The following is a 12,455-nucleotide window of genomic DNA, read 5'->3' on the forward strand; positions in this document are numbered from 1 at the left end:
CCTCGCATCATTTATTACTTAGTTTTCGCTTAAAAATTTCATGACACCCCGTCGGATTTGTGTTGAAATAGCTGCAGTCCTGTTCCCGCATGCCACGAGCACCCAAGACCACCTCCAACACAGTTCACCAAATAGTCAGGAGCATAGGAGAAAGAATACTTTATGATAAGGCTAGTAAAGCATAAGCGGCGGCGGCTGAAGGACTGAAGCTCCTTTGCATGTATTCCTGCGCAATACACAAAAAGGTATTTCGGGTTCTTTTTAGTACGTGTGCTGCCAGCAAGAGATGGCCCCGGCAGTCCAGGTGCTGAGCTAAAATTACCTGCATTACCCAACAATGTCTTGTACTTATTTATACGGGCAGTTACAACTTAGAGCTTTACTATGACAAGTAAGCATGCTCTATGGTACAAAACGTGAAATGCATAGTCAAATGCTGTTCAGCGGTTGATTCTCTGAAAGGCTACGTAAAGTAGACGTAGATTGCGTTGGCTAACGCCGAAAACGTAACCGAACAGGAATTCACATAAAGATCAATCAAGCACATTCTAAGCAATCAGTTAAAAAAAAGAAATGCAGGGAACTTTGCAGGGAATTCTTGAGAGACCTGCGGAGAAACACGCTACAAATATAAAATTTGTGAACCTAGAAGTGGGAATTTTTCTCCATAGTGCGGAACATCAGTAGATGTACACAAGAATCGCACGCGAGCGTAGCGCCACAGTGTGGCGCCCACTCAAATCAGCGGTACCGCAAAACTGCGCGCCACACCTTCAACGCATGAAATAATCCGTAAAATTTATGTCCTAGGGCCTTCATAGTTTAGTATAAGACGGCTTATGTTACATCCTATGAATGACTTCCCAGCAATGCATGTGTGTTTAGAGGTGAAGCCGACTAAACGGAATCGTTGTAAGCTTGGTCTTCATAAGATGGTTTCGCCACATTGAGAATTGCACAGTTAAGCACGTCCCTCTTCGGGGGGAAGAATCATTACAGGAGCTGGCTCTAACTCTTGTTTTATTAGACGTATACCGAAACAAATTATATTAAAATTAGCCACTAACCAGACTGGTAACAATGCACCGAGTTTTGTTTACTTTTCAAAATTACAAAGTTCATGGTGAAGTTGCAAATATTGGAGCTGTGAATACATGGACTTCTTCGGGAGGAAAACAAACAGCGCCATGTTTGTCCACTGGATCAAAGGTATAGTTTGTCAAAGTTTCTTTCAAGTAATTAACCCTGGAAGTATACTCAATCGTAAATTCCGAACAAACGTGGTTTGCTTCGTGAGCCCCTTGAACTACGGCCCGGCCAAAGCATATTGCCGCTCACGTTGAGGCTCGGCACCACAGCTTTGCTTGTCGTCCTTCTTCACAGGGTGGAAGGGCACTCTATTTTTAGAAAAAAAATGATGGCCGAAGCGGACAAACGGGGGTTTATTGATGAAAAAAACTGTCACACTTACAAACCCGCACACTTCGTTCTGCTGCCTAACCCGTAGTGTGTTTAGGTATACACGGACAACGTTAAGCGTATTTCAAACCAACAAATTCAGAACAACTATACCGTTGGAATGTCGCACTGCTGCTCGTTGAACCGTCTGAAACAGGCCAATGAAATGTGCAGCTGCTTTAAAATTTCCTATACAAAATGACTCACCTACTTTCCACTCCCATACTAATTACTGAAAATAATAAACGGCGCATCATTATCCCCTCCCAAGCGAAACATTTCGTATACAAGGAATTACAATAATACAGAATTCATACGGATTATGGTGCGCTCTGACGTAACTAATGTAGAAAAGGTAGAGAATATTTTCAAAAACAAAAACAAATCATTTGTGAGAATAGAAACGTTTGACAGTGTTTGCGAGTTCCTGATTTAATTATATCGCGAAATACGTCACAATATGTTTCCGTGTGTTTTCTATATAATCGATATATACGGAATTTTTACGGACCATGATTTGGCGTTTCTGGTGGCCGTACAGAGATTAAGCCGGTGTCAAAATGTTCTAACGTAATAGCGTACTGTAGTATCATGTGTTGCGGGCACATATCACCGTTTGTTTTATTGAGGTGTGTCGGCAAAACAAAAAGTTTTTATTCCCACACTTTTGTATTTACGGAACGTTTCACAAGAGCTGCGAGAACAAAATCATTAACTTTACTGACAATGACAGTACGGCGATTGTTTTGGAGGAATGTTTTAGTGCTCTCGACGACACTTCTGTGCAAGATTTTACTCTATTTGGAAGTGTTTGTTCATTTCGTGCTTGCTTAGTTTCCTACCGCGGTATGATCCGATAATCATTGAACAAAGTGTTATACCCAGAGGAGTCAAACCAAAAACTGTCATTTAATCCTGGTTGCGATGCCCCCAGTCTCAAACTCTTAGCAGAACTTGTGCCTGTTAATCCATAAACTTACCAAAATATTTTCAGCACTTACTTGACCACGGCTCCTTATCTGCTGAGTGGGAGGTCCGGAAGGTGTCCCCGTTATATAAAACTAGGAAAGAAAATTTACTAATAAAATATTGAACCATCTTACTCGCGAGCCTTTTGTGCAAAATAAATAACTTGCACATGACGTCATAACCACCCTTTCGGGAGTACTGCTGTCATCTTTCTCAACGCTGCTCGAGGTAAGCGCAACAAATTGGTCGCCATCCCGCCCAGCGATAGTGTTTGTCCAGCAAAGCTGTTGTAAACCCCTACAAATGCTGATGGAAGAGGGCATAAGGTGTTTCTCGTCGTCTCGGCGGGCTTGTCGTTACCGCTCGGCTAGTGTCACTAGATAAGGGCACCGAGTACAGGCACTCGTTTCTCCTGTAGTTCCGTGCCGTCGCAATGATCATTCGTCGGTTCGCATTACGTGACATTTGTTAACGTGCGACGGTTCATGTTCCCGCCACGTTGTTGCTTATCTGTTTTAGTATACGCTTAGCTTGTCCTCCCTGCTCTTCGGCTGCGCGTGACTGGCGTCGTTCCGAATGCGAATCAAAGATAACGCGCGTAACAGTATTTCAGCAGCAGACGCGGGTCCAAAGGTGCCGTTTTGCTGTATCTTCCCAGTGTTGTTAACGGGTAACCCGGTCGAAGTTCACGGCGAGGTCGTAGATGCGGCTATATCGAAAAACTGATAAACGCCAAAATGGCCGCTGTTGCTGACTTGCGTGCATCATAGAGTTTCTTAGTAAGTATACTAGGGAGGAAACTGCGCCTGGTAATCCATGTCGTCGTGGGGGTTTATGGGAAGACCCTCCTTTTTGGCTTGGGCTTGGCGTGACAATTGAACTGTTAAGCGGTTTTGGGGATTTGCTTTCTTCACTATGCATTAACACGTCTGCGAGCTACGAGGAAGCCGAAATCCCTGTGGTAGCCGTGTTCGGTGAAACAGCAGGCAGTGCGTGACCGCGCCTGACGTTGGTCATGCCGCAGTCGAACGACGTATGACTGAGCGGGTAACATGCCGCCGCGAAATTTGTAGCCGACGAAAAATAAACAAAAGGTATTTCGACGAAGACAAGATACGACAGATACGGGTGCCTGAATCCATCCAATCTTGTCATCGTTCACGACTGTTTAACGCCACGTTTTCTGTTTTAGATGCGACGCATCTCATTCACTCGCCTTGTCCCTGCATCCTTCCGGCGTTGTTGTCGGCGTTGTCGGCGTCCACCCCTCCCCCATTCTCGCCGCGCAAGCTGCGCTCTCCGCCGCTCACCCCCTCTCCTCTCCAATAGTGAACACTCTCTCGCGAGGGGCATTGGATTGGATTGCATTGGATTGGAACTCTGCGATGCTTCGCATCACCTCAGGGTTCCCCTCGGGAAGATGGTGTAATTTTTTCTTGTTAAACTGCAGCTAACGGTCGGTGCACCAGTTCACCATGAAAGTGACGTTTACATAGGCCCGCTGCAAAAACTTTCCAAACTCTTCAAATAACTTATTATTCGAAATATAGGTAAAGTTATTAAGATAAGCGTCTCTATGAGTTTTCCCCGGAATACTTACACTGTTCGTGACTACCACCTTGGCCTGCGATATAGTAGGAACAAACGTTCCGGCAAAAATACGCTTTACCTCCTGTTTTCGTAGTTTTAAAACAGCCTGTTTTATTTTCCACCTACATAATTGCACACTATTTTTCGCGTTTTTGTGGAACGTTGTTTAAGTTCGCGGTCACTAAAACGTTTCACTCCAAGCCAATGATGAAATTTAGGTGAGCGTATGACCTAATGGCGGTCCATGACGACACAGACGGCCGTGATATGAGCCGAATAGACGCTAGCGCCAGATTCCTCTCTAGTGTATAGTGTAAGAAACTCTATGGCGTGCATCAGTGGCCGTGCTCTTATACCTTATTTACTGACACCACGCTCGGCTTCTCTGGCGGCAAACGCTGGGTCCTGCCTAACGTGATGCATGCGCTCGGCGTTTCCGGCAAGAACTGCTTTATTTAGTGAGAGTAATCCTGCACATCCTTCAAAGATAATCTGCAAACATAATTTTTATCAGGAACACATGGTGGGGAGGTACCAGCGTTCGAAGGTGTCTCATCACCCATAATAGGGCTTCGGCGCTTGTTTTTTGGCTCCCTTAAACGAATTCAGAGCTCTATGCTGTATACCTGATAAGCCTGACGCACGCGCTGGGCTTCTTAGGCCTAGACCCCTAGGCGTTTTTCATCACAGAGACAAAACCGTTGAGTGGTAGAGGTATACAGCTTTATTGTAATACCGGCTTTCACACCGTTTAGCTGTGCACGTGGTTAACCAACATGACAGCTGCATTAACGTCAGTGCAGGCTACACATTTGGTTTTAAGATCGTGGTAGGTTTAATGCGACGAATTTATTTCCACACAATCACAGCTTGGATTTCGTAAAAGTAACCCCCGCGATATACAATCGGGACTATCACTGCATTGGCTTTGTGCCATTGTTCAGCCTTCGGTGATTACATGTCTGTAAAGTGCTCTAACGTGTTCCAGAAGGTACGTCGTTCGCTGCTATGGTGTACGGTATGGGATTTTATAATTTAGTCAACGCTTATTTTACGGCTTCAGGTTTCCCCAATTAACCACTCGCAGTTTCTCTTGGTTGGAAACCGAAATTTCAAGTTATTGCAGTGTCCACTAAGGCATGCCACAAAGCTCCATTCTCAGCTCTCCGCGTTTCCTGAGATACAGTAATCCCTCGTAATCACGAAGTCAGCGGGATGGCGACAAATTTTGTTATAAGCGGTATGTTGATATAGGCGACCACTCGAGAAAACTAAAGCACTTGAGGTTTAATTGCGCTACCATTGCGAGGAATCAAAACAAAATATATTCATTGAAGCAAAACTTTATTCAGGAGCAACAAAGGCAGTGAGCTTCGGCTGTTTCATGTTGTTGATGCGCGTGAGAAACTCCCTCTCTAATTTGACCAAGCAGTGACTGGCGTCCAAGCGCCTCGCAGACTGCAGAGCGAATGAGGAGGGGAAGGCAGTGGCCACTTTTATGGGGGAGGGGGAGGGGGCGTCACGCAATGCTACGAGAGTTTCGCGCTGGAAAGCGTCGCATATTTCACGGCTCGAATCGGAGGTTGTGTTTGTTGAGCTCAAAAAACAATTAAACGCTCATTTTGGGTACACAGCGCAATCATGAAAACTAACCGCTTTTGCCCTAGGGACTTTGCATGATTACTGGGCAATAATTTTTTCTCCAGGTGTGCAGCCGTGAAGTCTGCAAAACGAGTGTTTTGGTGCACCGCTTTCGACAACACTTCAAATTCTACGCTTGGAGCGTCTGTGTTCGCGCACCGTCGCGTCCATGCCATCGACGAATGCCTAGGAACAAGATTCAATCACCCTACCACGCATTTGGACCGTTTGTCTTAAGTCGGATGGCGCGAATCAAGCATGACCGGCTCGAAAAAAAAATCGCCGGGGAAACACCGGCTTGTTAACCTGCCATATTGACCGTCTGACTCGCCGCTGCATCGCCGCTACTCAGTGACGCCTCCGCTCGCCACTTCGCTGTAAGCGGGTCCAGCTCTTCGTGCGCTTCGAGTAATGCGGACTAACATTCATGCGTTTGGGTTGGGACCAGACGAATTTCGAATAAAGCAATATTTCTAGTAACGCGATTTCGTTATAATGAGGAATTACTGTATGTTATCGATTTGGTATATTAACGATTTTTAGAATGTTCAAGATCAATTGGATTGTGAACGACTGCAAAATGTTATACAGAATAGTGGTGACTATGAGCTATGTACTGTGCAGCTTGACCTCTACGATTTATCTGCTGTGCGTCGAAGTGGCGGATGGAACTGAATATTATTAAATGTAAGTTCAGCACCTATTTAAAAATATGATATTACGGGTTTTCTAGAGTGAAGGCATAGCTTTACATTTGGTGTCGTGATATAAATATATTGGTGTTATCATCGCAAGAAATCCTACTTTATTGGTTTCAACGAACACGTTATTAATAGCGCTAATCTTTGGTTAACACTGGCGGAATTTTCTGTGGCACCTTGTCCTACCTGTTACAAGAGTAAAAAATAGTAATTCTGTCTAAATTAGAAAATGCCTGTCCATCTTACTATTCTGCATTCCACAATCTCCTAAAACCCATGAAGATAAATTGAAACAATTTCAGAGAATGTTTTGTACGCCATACTAGCGTGAATAACTTTTTTAGCTCCTTTATATGTTTCATCTCGTCCATATCGTAGCCGCAAGTCTGGAGCAGCACCGTGCTAAACGCACGCTTTGTACAGTCAGCTATTCCGCGCACACCGTTAGAATAGTATGACCTTCCAGCACCAACAGAAATCATTGTGTATCATTAATATTCAGAAATGCTATGGCCAACGTTGCGTAATCTAGCCATTGCTCTGTTTGGTCCGATCTTTTTCTGGATCTGTGTCCTCTAAATTTTTTCCAGCGATGTTGTAGTTCTTTTTTTACGTTTGCAAAGTTTTTATTTATTTGGTGATTGTTTATATTCGCCTCTGGAATGCCAATTCCTCCAAGGGTATTAAAATAAATTAAATATAAACAAACAAGGAAACAAACAAATAAATAAATAAATAAATAGATAAATAATTAAATAAAAATATACTCTTAATTGCGCGAAAGGCTATATTTTAATTAGCTAGACTGAGGATGTTGGAGAAATTTAAGTCGTGGTTTCCTCAAATTGGTATGGTAACTAGCTACGGAAACAAGTTGGAATATATCTGTAGATTATAGCACTGACAATTCAAATATGCGAATTGCGGTCGCATCAGTTGTACTATGGCACAGAAAGTATACAGAGTGTGAAAGCAGGTACCGCGGCCCTGGGGATTATTTCCCTTTACTCTCACTACACAAATAGTGTATCACGATATGAAACTGCTATACCGTCAATTTTGTAAAGACAAATTCATCAATTTTGTAAAGAACAGATCAACAAAGAAATTAATTAAGGCAAGGAAGCTCTTAAAATGGAACTTGAAATTGAAACGGAAAGTCATGCCTTTTTTTAAGACCCACGACTTCGGGCCGCAAACACTACCAGCCAGGCTACTTCACTACCGGAGGAGGTCAGGGCTTATCGATATTGTTCAAATATTTTCTGACTCGAAAATGGCATCTAAAGCCAGGTAAAGTTATTGTAGCAAATGTCTACGTAGTTGTATGGGTCGTAGAACGTGATTTTTTTTGAGGAACACAGTCTCAATCCAGACGAAAATAATCTTTGACACAGCATCTAAATTTTGCGAGGAGAGGCACTGCTCCCACGGACTGTCTGGTTTTTAAACATTTATTAAGGATTCATTGAGTGTAGTTTTACACGTATTGGAGTGATGTTTAACAATTTCACAGGACAGTGACAAGACCAGCGATGCTGCACGCAAAGGGAACATTTGCCTTGAAGAAGTATTACAGCCAGTGAACGAAAACAGCTGAAATAAGGATGGTGAAGCGGATCTGCAAGTAGAAAGAAGGGATCGGTTTTGGGCCAACAGCATCCGCGAGACGTTGAAAGGCGTGTGCAATGCGCGTGCAATCCCAGGTGGGCGACTGAAATGAATTGGGGTTACAAGAAACGAAGGGAGGAGTGAAGACCATGAGAACAAAAACCAGGAAAAACGTGCCATCGAGGACATGGCAGCTTCATGCCTGGTAATGGCGGAAGCAACTGACTCTACTGATAAAAACAGGAATGTCATCAGATAACGTGAAAAAAAAAGCTGCATTCGCAGCAGCAAAGGAAATCAGCCGATGCACTCAAGTGGCAGAGAGCAAGTGTTCTGTAAATGCAAAAAGTGGCTAAGATAAAACAAAGTTGTATTAGGCGGCGAGTAATTCTCATGCAATATTTCTAATTTATTTACACCATTTTTTCAAATTAGTCAATTGCTTTTTTTACACATTATTAAGAGCATTCCCTGCGATACATATGTGGTGCAGACTGGGAACCTCTTTCCCTCTCACAGTCACCTCACCTCTTACTAAAGCTGTATATCTGATGTTGTTTTCGCGAACGTGTACTCTGGTGTTTTCTGCCATGTGAAAGGGCCGCCAAGGCTAAAACTGCTATAACGACTAACGAAAAACATCGGTTGTAGACGTAAAGGAGCTGAAATACGATTCGTAGGCATGAAAATGGCTAGGTTAAGACCAATCCAACCACGCATTTTGAGACTAGTGCTTGCGTTTCTTAGTTTAAAGATTGCACGGGACAGTGTGGTAAGCTTTCCTAAAATAGGGGTCAAGCACAACTTGAAGCAGTGGAAAGAAAATGATTTTTTTTTTACGGTAGCCGGTGACCTGCCCACTATTAAATTACCCGGGTGATGTGGAATTACCTCACTACCAGGAATTCATTGCTCTTAATACAAAAAAGCACACCCCGAAGATATGGGAAGTTTCCCAACTCACAGCGAGCTAGATGGGGACGCACATTCTTTGTACTCATCAACAGCACGGGGCAGAATTTTCACCGCTCTCCTCTGGGCACCGTGGCCCCATTCTTCCCCTCGTAAAGGGTTTCCTCATTGAGCGCTCAAGGAGTTCGGGGCCAACGAGCACACGCTTCCGGTGTCGCCTGCGAGGCGCTCGTCATCGGTGCAGCGGCGGCAAACGACGGTGACGACCCGCGCGCGTAATCGGCGAGGAGGGCGAGGAGAGCCGACGTTTCGCTCGCTCCCCCTCCCTAGGTGGACAAACGGACAGCTCGTCCCTCCCGGAGCAGCGTCTCAAGCAGCGGCCCGTCCAGCCAGCCAGGCAGCCAGCCGAAGCGGGTGGCCTGACCCGAAAATACACAGAGAGGAGCGCCAAGCCGGTCGATGCACTGGCCCCCCTCTTTCTCTCTGCCCTTGCTTCGCGCGAAGCAGGCAACGGCCAGGAGGGCGCGTGACCCAAGGAGGAGTCCGGCCGTCATAGCGGACCGACCGACGATCTCGACCGCAGTCGCCGTCACTGCGTCCTCTCCGCAGAGCTTGGGAGCCAGCGGCCCTAGGTTCGCCGCCTCATGAGCTGCCCATGTTCGGCGCTTCGTCCACCTTCCGCTCGGGAGGATGGTCGGCCCTGGCGCAGGTCGTCGCTCTGCTGGCGGGCGCGGCCTGCTTCGCCTGCTGCTGGTTCGCCGTCTCGGATGTGCTGCTTGCGCCAGCCGTGTCTGGTGAGTCGTCCCGCGAAGATGGGGTCTCTCTCTTTAAAGGGCGAAACTCTTGACCAACGGCGCCACCCGCGGTTGATGTGATGCCAAACCGGTTGCTGGCGGTTGCTGGTGGTCGCGAGGGGGGAGGTTGCAAGGGTCACGCGCCCCGTGCTTACGGAACCCGCAAACGCGAAGGTAGGTCGTTGCTCGCTGGCGAGGTGTACGTGGCCCCTTCGGGGGTCGCTTGGGAACATTTGTCTCTTTCGCGGGGGGCGTGATGACGTGATAAGTGCGCGTCTGTGTCCGTGTTTGTTTGTGTTTGTCAGTCGATGCGTAAGTGAGTTTCTCAAAGAGGCATTGAGTGGCTATATTAAGGCATGTTGCTTTGCGCATATGTTTTTTTTTTCTGCTGCTTGCAGAAGTGTTCTACTCCGGCTGGCACGTTTAAAATATAGTACTTCGTGCGTCAACTTTTTAACGCAGCAGTTCAATGTTCGCAACATGCTCAGTCACTTTGTAGGTAATAGTTATCATTGCGCTACATTGGAGTCCAAGTTGTCACAAGTTTACAGTTACCTGCCCAATAATGTATCTGATGAGCTTAGTGAGCCGTTACCTTCCTTGCTTCTATCACAAGAAAACACTGGAAGGTGCATCCAGAAAACTTGATACCTTGGTTGATGGGGGATTATTGACAGGTCCTATGGTAACGCTTGAGTCGAACAATCAACCTTAAGAGGAATGATGATCACCTTAAACGTTGGCCGAATTCAGAAGCACGACTACTATGCAGTGCCAACTGTCCTAAATTCATCATATTGCGGCTAGGACAGCTTTATGTAGTCAATACGTGCTGTTCTAGGCTTCCAGTCTTTTTCTGGCTGTCAGAAGTACGAGCGTCAGTAACATATGATGTGAATGTTACGTGCTGCCTGCGCTTGTATTTTGCTTATAAAAATATAGCTGTGAGAATCACTACACCGAGTTTGGTCCGGCAGCTAAATAATGCCATCTTGACAAAGATTTTGCTTCAGAGCCGACGCTTAAATTCCCTTCTTAAATTGGCAAGGAAAAAACCTTGGTCGCATAGGAACCACGTTCAAGTTCCCTTCACTTAGCTTATAAATTCTTTCTTTCAAGTGGCAAGGGTATAAGTACGTCAATTAGGTCCGGTTCGCAATTGAGAAATCACAATTAGCATGCGGGGAACATTTGTTTTTAAGGATTTACGCTCCGAGGCTGCGCTAGGGGGATGAGGCAGGCTGAAGTGGAGGGCTGCGCCATAATTAGGCAGCCTGAGGATCGTTAATGGGCGCCGAAATCGGGACAAATGGCGGCCAACCATGCGCCCTACTCGCAAGGTAGTTTCATCACACGTTACGAGCCGTTACTACACAATGTAACACATCTTACGAAATCTTAGCCCAAATAATACAAGCTGAATAATTACCACAAATATTTGGGGTTTGGGTAGAGCAAAGACAGGTACCATAATTTCAAGCAGGATGGAGGGGAAAAGCGAAGACTCCTGGGTGTTCAATATTCTGGTGCACGTTAAAGATCCCCAGGAGGTCAAAATTAATCATGAGTCCTGCACTACGGCGCGCCTCATCGCCTGTGCAGCGTCGGTGCCTGAAACCTCATAATAAATGAATAATTTCAAGCGGGGATTGTCCAGTTAACATGGGACCAAATTGACCCCGAGCGCAGTGGTATTGCTTGCGAATTCCGTGTTTAATAGTTGAATATCGAAGCATTACAAGCTACATGCATAAATGGGGCAGTTGTTCGGCAAGTCTTGGTGCCACGGGCAGCATACGAGGGTTCAGGGCCAGTTAACTGCTTCAAACATGGCATTGACACTCAAGTCAGTCGCGGATGGTAAAAAAAGGTCCCCTTCACCGCGAAAGCGTCACAGCGGGGCTGGATGTCACCCTATACGTAGAATATAGTTTATCGTCTTCGTAATGGTTATCAGCGAATTCGTGTCCGCTGAGAATGAAGTCGTGCCCCATTGATAGGGAGGTTTCGGCGGATTACTGTATCAAGGTAGCTAGATCCTGTGCTAGAGATGCTTGTGTCCCAGAGAGCCGACCTAGTCTACAGTGGTGTGCGCAAGATGTGGGGCCGAGGGGGCCATGGCCCCACACGAAATTTTTAGGTCTTTGGAGGAGGGGTCGGACAAGACTCTTACTATGATTGTCACCAAAAGACGGCTGCCATTGCAAATGATGTACCAGTTGTCTTACACGGCATCTATGTATGCTCGCAGAGCAGCGATCAGCTGTGTTGCATTGCCCATTAACAGAAAAAAGAAGAAATTTAACTTCAACTTTATCCTTGGGTTTTTGTCATTTTCTTTATTGTTATTTACTTTCATGCTAATTACCGCTTCTTCCGTATCCCTATTTCTGTGTTCGGAATTCCCCGCAATAAAATCCGATGTATGCCACTGAAAGTAGGGTGGCACCTAACTCAGCCTGACGGGTACCTTACGGTGTTATGCATATCGGGTCAGGCAGTCCTGAGGGTTAAAAAATGAGGGGCGGGGCAGTAGCTGCACCACACGCACGGGGCAATAGTCGTGCTCATCGGGATGAGCGTAAACTGAGGTTCGCGAGGGACAAATACGCTTTAAAGATCTCCCAAAAGGTCTTCTTTTATGTTTTTATTTTCCTAACCTTACATTTTGAATACTTTCTATTGAGGCACTTATCAGCGGCCCCAAATCTTCTGAGTGTCAGTGCAAAAAATATTAAGGTGTGTTTCGCTGATTGGTCTACGCTGTAATTCTTGCACT

At 45.7% G+C, this 12,455-nt stretch overlaps 1 protein-coding gene across 2 annotated transcripts in view; it reads left to right on the forward strand.

Moving 5' to 3' along the window:
- The first annotated feature begins 9,013 nt into the window (after nt 1–9,013).
- LOC144153799 (pancreatic lipase-related protein 2-like) overlaps nt 9,014–12,455 on the forward strand; it is a 41,078-nt gene continuing 37,636 nt past the window's right edge. For both annotated transcript variants that reach the window (XM_077685526.1, XM_077685527.1), the window contains exon 1: nt 9,014–9,676. In XM_077685526.1, the coding sequence (XP_077541652.1) occupies nt 9,538–9,676 (139 nt within the window). In that variant the 5' untranslated portion in view covers nt 9,014–9,537. The remainder of the gene's footprint in view (nt 9,677–12,455) is intronic.

This window comes from Haemaphysalis longicornis, unplaced genomic scaffold, assembly GCF_048455015.1.
Source record: "Haemaphysalis longicornis isolate Haplotype H1 unplaced genomic scaffold, Haemaphysalis longicornis Haplotype H1 scaffold_9, whole genome shotgun sequence".
NCBI lineage: Eukaryota > Metazoa > Arthropoda > Arachnida > Ixodida > Ixodidae > Haemaphysalis > Haemaphysalis longicornis.